Source organism: Carcharodon carcharias, chromosome 10 (assembly GCF_017639515.1).
Source record: "Carcharodon carcharias isolate sCarCar2 chromosome 10, sCarCar2.pri, whole genome shotgun sequence".
NCBI classification, from domain to species: Eukaryota; Metazoa; Chordata; class Chondrichthyes; order Lamniformes; family Lamnidae; genus Carcharodon; species Carcharodon carcharias.
The window spans coordinates 57147292-57161257 of NC_054476.1; the positions used below are offsets into that span (position 1 = coordinate 57147292).

Here is a 13966-nt window from a genome sequence, read left to right on the forward strand (position 1 = left end):
CTTTTGTATTATCAAGTGTGCTCCACCACCAGTAGCATGAACCTATATGCAGTTGTATCTCATCAGGAGCTTATTGAGTATGGTTACAACTTTTTGGCATCGTATTCACCACCATTTTCTCAAGAGCCATAGTCCTGAACAGTTTAATGGCCATTCCCTTTGAATTATCTTTTTTGTAAAACCCTTAGATTGTCCCTTTGAAAATTTTATCTCTTCTTCTCTCCTGAAAGCATTGTTTTCTTGGGCTATAGTTTCATGAATACTGGCAGTCTATCAGTATCAGTTCCGTGCACCGCCATATGAACACACTCGACCTCTCCCTCCAGCAGCACCGCTGTACCCTTTTTCAAAGATGCGCGTGCTCCTAGTTTCATTTTATTCTTCGTCTCATCTGACGCCTCAACAAGAAACTTTTTCTCTTTCTCTCAAGTGCTAAGGAACGCAAGCTCCAACAACTCATCGACACCAACACCCATCTAGGACCCTCTACCCCTGCCTGTCCCTCCATCCCCACACCATCCTCCAATCCCAGCCTCAGCCGTGTATTCACTATACCCCCTGACCTTCCCCTCTCTGATGCTGAACGTTCAGTGCTCAGCAAAGGACTTAGTTTCATACCCTTACGCCCTCACCTCAATGAATTTCGGGCTCGGCATGATGCTGAACTCTTCTTCTGCTGTCTTCGTCTCCGGGCTCACTTCTTTGGGCAGGAGTCATCTCCCCGTTCAATGGATCCTTTCACCCACCTCCAATATTCTCCCTCCACCTGGACCCCTCCCTCTGGATTCTTACCTTCTCTTGATCTTTTCATTGAGAACTGTCAGCGCGACATTAGTCGTCTCAATTTCTCTGCTCCTCTCACCCATTCTAATCTCTCTCTCTCTGAACTTACTGCACTCCATTCTCTCAGGTCCAACCCTGACATTGTCATCAAACCCGCTGACAAGGGGATGTTGTTGTGGTCTGGCGCACTGACCTCTACCTCGCGGAGGCTGAGCGTCAACTCGCAGACACTTCCTCCTACCTCTCCCTGGACCATGACCCCACCACTGAACATCAAGCCATTGTTTCCAGGACTGTCACTGACCTCATCTCCTCTGGGGATCTTCCTCCCACAGCTTCCAACCTGATAGTCACCCAATCTCGGACGGCCCGCTTCTACCTCCTACCCAAAATCCACAAACAGAACTGTTCTGGTAGACCAATCGTGTCAGCTTGCTCCTGCCCCACAGAACTCATTTCTCGTTATCTTGACTCCCTTCTCTCTCCCCTTGTCCAGTCCCTTCCCACCTACATCCGTGGTTCCTCTGACACCTTACGTCACATCAACAATTTCCAGTTCCCTGGCCCCAACCACTTCCTCTTCACCATGGACGTCCAATCCCTCTACACCTCCATCCCCCACCAGGATGGTCTGAGGGCCCTTAGCTTCTTCCTCGAACAGAGGCCCGAACAATCCCCATCCACCACTACTCTCCTCCGTCTGGCTGAACTTGTTCTCACACTGAACAACTCCTCCTTCAACTCCTCTCACTTCCTCCAAATAAAAGGTGTGGCTATGGGTACCCACATGGGCCCCAGCTATGCCTGTCTCTTTATGGGGTATGTGGAACATTCCTTGTTCCAGTCCTACTCCGGCCCCCTTCCACAACTCTTTCTCTGGTACATCGATGAGTACTTCGGTGCTGCTTCATGCTCTCGTCGGGACTTGGAAAAATTTATTAATTTTGCTTCCAATCTCCACCCCTCCATCATTTTCACGTGGTCCATCTCTGACACTTCCCTTCCCTTCCTTGACCTCTCTGTCTCAATCTCTGGTGATAGACTGTCCACCAATATCCATTACAAACCCACCGACTCCCACAGCTATCTCGACTACAGCTCCTCACACCCCGCTTCCTGTAAGGACTCCATCCCATTCTCTCAGTTCCTTCGCCTCCGTCGCATCTGTTCCGATGATGCTACCTTCAAAAACAGTTCCTCTGACATGTCCTCCTTCTTCCTTAACCGAGGTTTTCCACCCACGGTCGTTGTCAGGGCCCTCAACCGTGTCCGGCCCATCTCCCGCGCATCCGCCCTCACACCTTCTCCTCCCTCCCAGAAACATGATAGGGTCCCCCTTGTCCTCACTTATCACCCCACCAGCCTCCGCATTCAAAGGATCATCCTCCGCCATTTCCGCCAACTCCAGCATGATGCCACCATCAAACACATCTTCCCTTCACCCCCCCTATCGGCATTCCATAGGGATCGCTCCCTCTGGGACACCCTGGTCCACTCCTCCATCACCCCCTACTCCTCAACCCCCTCCTATGGCACCACCCCATGCCCACGCAGAAGATGCAACACCTGCCCCTTCACTTCCTCTCTCCTCACCGTCCAAGGGCCCAAACACTCCTTTCAAGTGAAGCAGCATTTCACTTGCATTTCCCCCAACTTAGTCTACTGCATTCATTGCTCCCAATGTGGTCTCCTGTACATTGGAGAGACCAAACGTAAACTGGGCGACCGCTTTGCAGAACACCTGCGGTCTGTCCGCAAGAATGACCTAAACCTCCCTGTCGCTTGCCATTTTAACACTCCACCCTGCTCTCTTGCCCACATGTCTGTCCTTGGCTTGCTGCATTGTTCCAGTGAAGCCCAACGCAAACTGGAGGAACAACACCTCATCTTCCGACTCGGCACTTTACAGCCTTCCGGACTGAATATTGAATTCAACAACTTTAGGTCTTGAGCTCCCTCCTCCATCCCCACCCCCTTTCTGTTTCTTCCCCCTTCCTTTTGTTTTTTCCAATAAATTATATAGATTTTTCTTTCCCCACCTATTTCCATTATTTTTAAATATTTTAAAATCTTTTATGCTCCCCTTACCCCCACTAGAGCTATACCTTGAGTGCCCTACCACCCATTCTTAATTAGCACTTTCGTTTAGATAATATCACCAACTTTAACACCTATGTGTTGTTTTGTTCTGTTGTCTGTGACATCCTTTGATGATCTGCTTCTATCACTGCTTGTTTGTCCCTACAACCACACCAACCCCCTCCACTTCTCTCCCCCCACCCAACCCCCCCCCCCCCCCCCCCCCCCCCCCCCCCCACCACACACACACACCTTAAACCAGCTTATATTTCACCCCTTTCTTGGATTCACTCAGTTCGGTCGAAGGGTCATGAGGACTCGAAAGGTCAACTCTTTTCTTCTCCGCCGATGCTGCCAGACCTGCTGAGTTTTTCCAGGTAATTCTGTTTTTGTACCAGTACCTCATGTGTTCTTTATGTATGAGCCTGCAGACAGTAAGTTCAACAGGCTATTGAGCTGTGAAGTCAAGTGCAATCCTGGTCTCACTTATCACCCATGTCTACAGTTTACCATGCAAATCAGTGCAATGAGGAACTCCACCCTCAGTGGTCTACAGTGAACTAAAGTTAATTATAGTTGTCCAGTTGAATTGGGTTAACAGCATATATAAACCTTAGACCTACTCTGAGTTGGCGTGGTTTTATGCTAGGCAACTGGAGCGTTTTAAAAAAAACACACTGCCACATCCCTTCCCCTTTCTTTCCATCCCTCCCTCCTACTCAGCAACATCTCACTTCTGATTTTGGAGAGATTTAAAGGCAACGGGCCTGGTAAGGGCCACCGATGAGATTTAGTACCAATTCTTGGTCTTTGTTATAAACTGCCATTGAATGATGTTATGCTTCAGAACACCTGCTGTAAGGAATTTTCTAACCTTCGCCTTGGTTTCAGGAGCCTACTGGATTTAGTAGCAATGAGAAGGGCTATATATACCCAGCCAAGACTGCAACCGATGCTGATAGATTCTTGACAAATTATAAACTTCGGTGAGTTACAGTGGAAACCCAATAAAGAAAAGTGAAATCAGGTGATATTTTATAATGCAGCACAGTAACAGGATGTCAATTTTCCTAGTTTGTGCTGCCAGTGAGAAGCATCACTCATTGGCAGTGTATATGGTGAAACGGAGGATGTACTGTACTTGGTCTTGCTTCCCATTTTTATGAGCAGAAAGTAGCAGGCAGCATGTGTGCAGCAAGCAAGCAAACTCCTTGAGGAATGTACAATCTCAGAAAATTAGCCCATAAAAAGAAGTGAATGGTAATGTGCACAATGTTGTGGGAGCTGGAAATACTTACCACACTTCTGATTCAGGCGCCAGAACCATGGGGTTATAGCACCAATATTGCTATCAACTTATTTTGGATCTATTTCTAAAATGACAAAGTTTAGCAATTTATAGGGAACAGAAACAATTGATCCAGCTTTAGGGCACTAGATTATGAAGTAAGATAGAGGTGACTCTATCTTTTCATTCAAGAACATAAGATTAAGAGAAATGATAAAACAATAAAAAGCATATATAATGGTAAGATGGCTTTTTAACTTGGACATGAACGCGAGACTCAATTGGTCTCAATTACATAATTCACTAGTACTAAGCAGGATTACATATTAGAAACATGGGACTAAATTTTCCCTCCATTGGTGGGGGGGGAACGTTGATGGGCGGGCACGTACGGACGCGCTTCCGATCGGCGCCCCCGATCGGAGGCGCGGTGCCATTTTATATGGGCGAGCCAATTAAGGCCCGCCCAGCGTGACGTCCGCACAGAAGCGCTATGTGCTCCCTTTGCGGGCGGGGGTAATCCCAAAATCGAGAATGCGCTCTTCCGTGCAAGCGCACGAAAGAGTGCACTCATCTCCCTGAGGCTAACTGCAGCCTCAGGGAGATCGGCTGCACATATAAAAAAGACAAAAATTGAAACATGAGTTGAGACATGTCCATAATTTTTACAAAATCTTTATTAAATTTTTTTAAAGCCTACATGAAATCTCATCCCGCCCATGAGGTTGGACGGGCAGGTCCTTTAAATTGTTTAAATGATCCTGTCAATCGCCTCAATTGGCTATTGACAGGTTGGTTGTTCTGCTGCTGATTTTGCTGCGCTCCCGCCTTCTTGAAACTTTAAATTGGGCGCGGTGACGTCGGGATTTCCCCCTGATGTCACCGCACGTCATTTTACGCTTCGGTGAGTGGGCCCTGCCCCGGCTCGCCGACTCATAAAATTCTGCCCATACTTTGTCCCTTATGATATTATCCATGTGAAACAGATTGGTAGAAAGATTTATTCATTCTGAGTCAGATGATGTGTTTAAAAGGGGCACAGCTCTGATTAAGAAAAGGGATTGAAGGCTATGAAGAGACTAGAGACCTTGGTTGGAAAGGGGTTTCCCTATTTGAAATAGTAATGTATGAAATATGTACTGAATACATTTCCTTGTTTCAATCTTTCCTGTATTCTTAAATGGTTCAAGTGTCAAAGGACACTAGTTGAAATGAGGATTTTAGGTATGGCATACCTTAAATTGCTATGGCTTTTTTCAAGTAAATAGAAATATCTTCACTGTGAACAAAGTGGTAAAAGGTAATGGTAGGTGGACATTGTACAGGAAAACAAATATGATTTTATGTTGGGAGAGTTTTTAGGAGGTTTTGAAGGCATGGATGAAACTGAGAGATTTTGAGACAGAACCTATGGAGGACAGTGAATTAGTCGATAAAACAATAACCATCAAGATGAGGCAGAGACCATGGCAATGAACAGGACTCTGACATTAGAAGAGTAGGAAGGAGTAAGGAAATTTTCTCACCTAAAGTATAATGGAATAATTTACCAGAGAAGGCCATTGCAATAGACAATATAAATGTGAACATGTGGCAATTAGAAGTGTTTTGGAGGAAGAAGTGATTGAAGGATATAATGAGAAAGTGAAATGATGCGATTTAAGGAAAAGGAGAAGGCATGCTCAACCTAAGCGGCTGCCACTTTAAAAATCATGTTCTGATTTTTTCAATTTTTCACAAATTCAGGTACAATGACAAAACTCTGAAAGGAGAGGACAGAGAGGGCTGGACAAGGGGAGGAATCCAGAAACAGTTTCCTCACAGTTATGCTGTTAGCTCCAAGATCCATCAGCATGGCCCTGACTATAACATAACTGAAAGTTTACGCCGGATTCACCCTCATGTGGCCAGGTAGGAACCAAGTTCCAAATTTAGCAATAGACTGCCTGTATCCCAATTTGCATCACCTGTGTCTGCTGACCTACATTGGCTCCCAGTTAAACAATGCCTCAATTTTAAAATTTTCATTCTTGTTTTCAAATCCCTCCATGGCCTCACCCTTCCCTCTCTCTGTAACCTTTCCCAATCATGCAATGCTTCAAGATCACTGCACGTATCCAATTCTGGCCTCTTGCATATCCTTAAATGTAATTGCTCCACCATTAGCAGCCATTCCTTCAGCTACCAAGGCTTAAGTTCTGGAATTCCCTCTGTAAACATTTCCACCTTTATCTATTCCTTTAATATGCTCCTTAAAACCTATCTCCTTGACTACATTTTTGGTCATCAGCTCCAATATCTTCTTACTATGTTAAATGTGCTGTATAAATGCAAGTTGCTGTAAAGGACGGCAATGATTTCTAACAAAAGACAACACCAAAACAATATAGAGAAATATATACCTTGAATTTATTTGGAATCTTTAATGATCTTCTAGCTTTAGAGCCATATTGGTAGAGTATTAAATATTGGCCAGATGCTGGGAGTGTTTCACTGTTTTTCTTCAAATTGTACAATAGGATGTTTTACATGGAACTGCACAGGTAGACAGGATCTGAATATAATATCTCATTCTGATAGACTCATTCTGATAGTAAGATCATAATAAGATCATAAGAAATAGGACCAGGAGCCTTTTCTGTCATTCAGTAAGATCCATGGCTGATCTGAGTGATCAACCTGCTCAATCTTCCCTCATATGAAAACCCCTTCTGTATAATCATGGGATAATAGTTATGGTAGTGAGATAGTGATGCATATCATGATGTAACAGTGACATCAGCAGTCGTGTCAAGAGAGTCTGTGGAAAGATTAAGTAGTCTGTACATGAGAGACTTGCACTTACCTATAACCTTATTATGTTGTACGTACCAGACAGGTTTCAACCAAAAACAGATAACTTTATTACAGAGAGCTTTTCAGATGTTACATGCTTGAACCAGGTCATCAATAAGAAGCCCCACCCCCTGGATTACCGCACTTAGGGCTCATTGGTCAGAGCCTCCAAGAACAATCATCTGACCCCGTGATGGGTAGCAGGAAAGGCTATACCTTCAATTACTACATTTACTCCCCCTTTTTTTTATATAGTTTCTATTTACAATGAACATTTGAATATCCTACAACATATACATATATAAAACTCAGGTGATTAATGATTAAGTCTCTGAGGTGGTTTTCTTATTTGGTTAGAGCGGAGTAGCTCTACCACTCAAAGTTCTTCTACTGGATCAACGTGATCAGGAACTGCAGCACCAGATACACCATTGGAAAGTTGCAGGTCAGGGTTTGGCAATTCTACAGAGACATTGGTCATGTGTATTTTAGGTCGATCTATCACACCAGGGATTGATGGTTTGACATTAATCACAGGCAGAATAGCTGGTTGTTGGAATGTGTCTCTATTCCTAAGATGGTCCTCAATTTTTCAAACATTTTGGTCTTCCAATTCCACCTGGAAGGACAAGGGACTAGTTTCTGAGACAATTGTTCCAGAAACCCAACAAGGTCCACTTCTAAAATGCAGTACAAAAACTGTGGCTCCTACAGTGAATCCTCAAGCTTTGCAATGAATATCGTGATTCAATTTTTGAGTACCCTGATTCTTCTTTGCCTTCCCCTCTAAGTTTGGAAACACCAGACTTAATTTTGTACAAAGGCGATGTTTCATCAATAACTGAGACAGCATTGAGCCCAGAGTTGAATGAGGCATCATACGATAATTGAGAAGGAAGCGGGAAAGTTGAGTTTCTAGATAACCTCTTCATTCCAGATTTGAAAGTTTGCACAGCTCTCTCAGCTAAACCATTTGAGGGATGATATGGTGCTGTTTTAATATGTCTGATTTCATTTAAATCATGAATCTCTGAAACTATGTATTGGTAAAGACTGTATCATTACCAGAAACAATGATTTCTGGAAGGCCATGTATGCTAAAACAATGATGTGGCTTTTTGATAGTTGTGCGTGATGTCGGTGATCTGACTTCGTACACATCCATCCATTTAGAATGTGCATCTACGATCAACAAAAACATGGTACCTAAGGATGGCCCTACATAATCAATCTGTAGTCTAACCCAGGGTCGACCAGGCAACTCCCATGGATGCTGTAGAGCTGAAACAGGCAAATTCTGTTGTTGCTGACAATGAAGACAGTTCTTGACCATGTTTTCAATGTCACTGTCAATGCCTGCCCACCAGACCTGGCTTCGCGCAAGCATTTTCATTTTTGATATGCCTGTATGTGCACTGTGAAGCTCTGTCAGGAGTGGATCTCTTCTTTGCAAAGGGAAGATGATGTTTGATCCCCACAACAAGATTCCATCTTGACAACTTAGCTCTGTTTTTCGAGTATGAAATGGTCTCCTATCTTCAGATACAGGTGAAGTTGACCACCCTTGCAATTCAAGGTCTAAGATTTTTGACAGAATTGGATTTCTAATTTCTAATTTTCTTTGCACACACAAGTGAAGAATCCAAGAAATTCAATACAAGCGCAACTTCTCATGACACTGGAGCATGTACAATGCTATCTGGTAATGGGAAACGACTGAGTATGTCTACATTTGCAATATATAAGCCAGGACGGTGCATAAACGGTGCAGGAACGTTTGAGGACTCTGGGTTTATACTCGATGGAGTTTAGAAGGATGAAGGGGGATCTGATTGAAACTTACAGAATACTGAAAAGCCTGGATAGAGTGGACGTGGGGAAGATGTTTCCATTAGTAGGAGAGACTAGGACCCGAGGGCACAGCCTCAGAGTAAAGGGAAGAGCCTTTAGAACAGAGATGAGGAGAAACTTCTTTAGCCAGAGAGTGGTGAATCTATGGAATTCATTGCCACAGAAGGCTGTGGAGGCCAGGTCATTGAGTGTATTTAAGATGGAGATAGGTAGGTTCTTGATTGATAAGGGGATCAAAGGTTATGGGGAGAAGGCGGGAGAATGGGGTTGAGAAACTTATCAGCCATGTTTGAATGGCGGAGCAGACCCGATGGGCCGAATGGCTTAATTTCTGCTCCTATGTCTTATGGTCTTATAAAGGTATACTCCCACGCAGATAATATCAAAGCCCAACATTGAATTCTTGCTGATACCATTGGCAGAATGGCTTTTTCCTCACTGAATAAACCATTAATGGTTTATGGGCCAGCGCAATAATGAAATGTCGTCCATGCAGATCCTGATGAAATTTCTTCACTCCATATCACCAATAAACCTTTCTTTTCCATTTGAGAATAACCCTTCTTGGCTGCAGAGAGATCTCTGGAGACATAGCTAATTGGCCTTTCTGATCCATCTTCTATCCTAGGTGATAACACAGTTCCCGCACCATAAGGAGGCGCATCATATGTTAATACCAATTCTTTCGATGGGTCATAGTGTGCCAGTAAACATCATGAATGTAATAGCTTCTTAACTTTTACAAAGGCTTCTTCCTGTTGTGAATTCCACAACCAACAATGATTCTTTTTCAGTAATATGTGTAATGGTGCCAACACTGTTGACAAGTTTGGCAAGAAGTGGCTATAATAGTTGACCATGCCCAGAAAAGAATTCAGTTCAATTACACTGGATGGAGAGGACCTTCTTTGATTGTCCTAACTTTCTCTTCTACCAGATGCAAACCCATGGCACCCACCCTGTGACCCAGGTAAGTAACTTCTGGCACTTGGAATGTACACTTCTCTCTTTAATCATACACTGGCTTCCAAGAATATTTTTAGCACCTCTTTCAGGCTGGCGAAGTGTTTGGTTTCAGTTGACCCTGTGATTAGAACATCATCTAGGCATACTACTACTTGGGAGTCATTGCAAAAGACTCTGCATTGCCCTTTGGAAGATTGCACATGCAGACGATACTCCAAAGGGTAGGCGAATATATTGATACAGGCCCTTGTGCATGTTGATGGTTGCATACCCTGTAGACGTGCTATCCAGCTCTAACTGTTGATAAGCATGTCCAGTTTTGTATAATATTTGCCTTCAGTTAGCTTTGCGTACAAGTCATCTATCCTCGGGATAGGATATTTATCTAATTTAGCAGCCTTGTTCACGGTTAATTTGTAGTCCCCACAAATGCGTATAGTTTGGTAAGGCTTCATCACTGGGGCTATGGGCATTGCTAATTCTGAAAATCGGACTGGCTGGATGAAGCCTAGCTTCTCTAAGCAGCACAATTCTGCATCCACCTTCTCCTTTAGGGCACAAGGCACAGGTCTGGCCTTAAATAACCGGGGTGCTGCCTGTGAATCCCCATATATTTTGCATGCTAACATTTTAACTTTCTTAATTCATCCCAAAATACACTGTCACATTTCCTTAGATGTTTGGGAATTCCTACTGTTCTCAAGTGAAGTATTTCAGAGCAGTTGTGCTTGATTTTTTTTGTTTAACCATCTTGGCCCAGAAGACCAGGCCCTTCACCTGTCACTATGATTGCTGGAGGCTGGGTATAGGACACAGGTACTGTGGTGATGCCCTTTACCTGTATGGACTCTCCAGTGTATGTCTTCAATTGAGCCATTGTTTGCTCCAGATTCAGTGGCTGGGTATCTTCGTTTAGATATTTAAATGTGTTCTCTCCCACCACTGTAGTTCAGTCTCCTGTAACCACATCCATTATTAGTGGCTTCCCATTCACTTGGATTGTGACAGTGATTGGTTCGGTTTTTACCCCTGTAACATTGTACAGGGAATATATGTCGATATCAGCAGTTTCAGCTCTGTTGTATTATTCAATTCAGTCATGCCAGCTTGCTACTTTATAGGCTGTTTTGATTTTGTCCTGCATTGCTTTATTACGTGACCTTACGTGGCATTAATGGCATTCCATCTGCACGAATTTGCAGGTGTTCAGTGCCTGGTCACCCTCACATCTATAACAAACTAACCTGGTAGTTGCTGCTGAAGTGTTTCTCCTAGACCTTTACATGTTTCTAACAGTGGACATTGCCTCTTGCTTTGCTGCTGTGGCTCTGGTTTTTGCGCCACGGTTGGTGGTAGGTTCCTACCCCACATGAAGAATAGCGCCATGTTGTAAAGCCTGCGGGTCTCTTGCAGCACTTTCTATGGTGAGGGACATTTCCAGGGCACATTTCAAATCAATGTCTGAGTAAGTGACACTGATTGGCATCATCGTGAACTCCACAAATCGGTCCCACAACATCTCATTAATGCCCCACTGAAGTCGCAGTGTTCTGTCAATTGCTTCTACTTCACTACGTAGGTTGCGATGAATTCTTCTGGGGCCCTAACTCTGGAATTAAACTTAAAACTTTGCATTATTACAGATGGCTTCAGCTAGTAATGTGTTTTTGAGGTCTGTTAATTCATTAAAGGACTTAGAATTAGCTACGTTCAGGGCCATCATGCTGTGGATCAGATTGTATGTCTTGCTACCGCATACAGTCAAGAGGATTGCTTCCTGGTTTTCCTCTTTGGTAATTTCATTTACTACGAAATAAAATTGGAGGTGCTGTACATACTGGCTCCAGTCTTCCATAGTCGCATCATAAAGATCGATTCTGCTGAAGAGTGGCATGAATGGTGAGTAATCTTTTCTCATTTCTTAAGCTTTTGATGTACTCACGGTCACAAGGTGAGTTGCAGCATCTTTTTACCCTCATCGCCAAATATAGTGACTTGTCTTACTGGACAGGTTTCAGTCGGAAACATAACTTTATTACAGAAAGCTTTTCAGATGCTACATACTTGAACCAGGTCCTTGACAAGAAGCTCCACGCCCCTCACCAGATTACCCACGCTTAGGGCTCATTGACCGGAGCCTCCAAGAGCAATTGTATGACCCCAGGTAGGCAATAGAGAGGCTATACCTTCAATTACTATATATGTATAGAGTGTAACTAAAGTCCTTTTTGAAGAAACCTACTTGAGTCAGACCTAAGTCACTCATGAGTCGAAGGAAACCTTCCTAATACTCATTAGGCCGCAAGTTAACCGAAGAATGGAACAATTTCCAATGGTGTTCCACAGGGATCAGTGTTGGGGCCCTTGCTGTTTGTTGTACATATTAATGATTTAGACTTAAATATGGGAGGCGTGATTGGGAAATTGGCAGATGACACAAAAACTGGCCGTGTAGTTCACAGTGAAGAGGATAGCTGTCAACTCCAGAATGATATCAATGGTTTGGTCGAATGGACGGAGAAGTGGCATATGGAATTCAGTACGGAAAAGTGTGAGGTAATGCATTTGGGGAGGGCAAACAAAGCAAGGATATACTCGTGAAGTTATTGAGAGGGGTTGAAGAAATGAGAGACATTGGAGTGCATGTCCACAGGTTCTTGAAGGTGGCAGGACAGGTAGACAAGGTGGTCAAGAACGCATATGGAATGCTCCTCTTTATTGGGTGAGGTATTGAATACAAAAGCAGGGATGTAATGGTGGAACTGTATAAAATGCTGGTTAGGCCACAGTTGGAATCTTGTGTACAGTTCTGGTCACCACATTACAGGAAGGACATAATTGCTCTGGAGAGAGTGCAGAGGAGATTTACAAAAATGTTGCCAGGGCTTGAAAATTGCAGCTATGAGAAGAGATTGGATAGGCTAGTGTTGTTTTCCTTAGAACTGAGGGGGCTAAGAGGTGACCCAATTGAGGTGTACAAAATTGAAGGGCCTAGACAGAGTAGATAGAAAAGACTTGTTTCCCCTAGCTGAGGTGTCAATTACCAGGGGGCATAGGTTTAAGGTGATTGGTAGAAGAATTAGACAGGACAAGAGGAAAAACTTTTTCACCCAGAAGGGGGTGGGTGTCTGGAATTCACTGCCTAAGTTGGTGGTTGAGGCTGAAATATTCAACTCATTTAAAAGGTTCCTGGATGTGCATCTGAAGTGCTGTAACCTGCAAGGCTACAGACCAGGTGCTGGAAAGTGGGATTAAAATGAGTGGCTAGTTTTCTTTTTCCTCTTTTTGGCTAGTGTAGACATGTAGGGCTGAATGGCCGCTTTCTGCACTGTAACTTTTCTATGGCTCTATAGTTTTAAGAGAGATCCAAATATAATTAATCGTGGAAACCAAACCACAAACCACCCTTGTCCCAGAAATCAACCTCGTGAACCTACACTAAACTGCTTCCAATCCATGTACATCCTTCCTTAAGTAAGGAGACCAAAGCTGGACGCAATTCTCTAGGTGAGGTCTCACCAATACCCTGTACAATTATAGCAAGATTTCCCTACTTTGTACTTCATCCTCCTTGAAATAAAGGCTAACATTCCATTTGCATTTTTAATTGCTCGCTGTGCTTCCCAGTGTTGCAGTTCCTCAGCACTGCCCTGAAATGTCAGCTTAGATAATATGCTCTAGTCCCTGGAGTGGGGCATGAATCCATAACATTCAAACTCAAAGGCAAGAGCTGCCACCATGAAGTGCTGATATACCATTGTTATGAGGTCTTGCTCAGAATGATTTTGGTATTACTGCACAACTTGCATCATATCAACATTTATTAGAGCAGTCATGAAACTAATTTGGACTCAGGAAAGGTGAAAAACAGCTTAATCAAAGTTGAATTCAGTTACAACAACATAAACGTAAAATACTGCGGATGCTGGAAATCTGAAACAAAAACAAAAAAAGCTGGAAAAACTCAGCAGCATCTGTGGAGAGGGATACAGTTAACATTTTGAGTCCTTATGACTCTTCATCAGAACACATTCAGCTATACTGAATAAGCATCCAGTTGTATTATGGGGGAAACTAAAGTGTATACAAGTGGTAGATTTAGAGATTTTTGAAGGGGTAAGTATGAAACATTAATACCTGACAAGGTTCTGGGGCATGGCACCC

At 43.5% G+C, this 13966-nt stretch overlaps 1 protein-coding gene across 1 annotated transcript in view; it reads left to right on the plus strand.

Moving 5' to 3' along the window:
• ppp1r32 (protein phosphatase 1, regulatory subunit 32) overlaps positions 1-13966 on the plus strand; it is a 127660-nt gene that overhangs the window by 98844 nt on the left and 14850 nt on the right. The window contains exons 9-11 of the mRNA XM_041196646.1: positions 3754-3848; positions 5897-6061; positions 9774-9806. Of these exons, the coding sequence (XP_041052580.1) occupies positions 3754-3848; positions 5897-6061; positions 9774-9801 (288 nt within the window). The 3' untranslated portion in view covers positions 9802-9806. The remainder of the gene's footprint in view (positions 1-3753; positions 3849-5896; positions 6062-9773; positions 9807-13966) is intronic.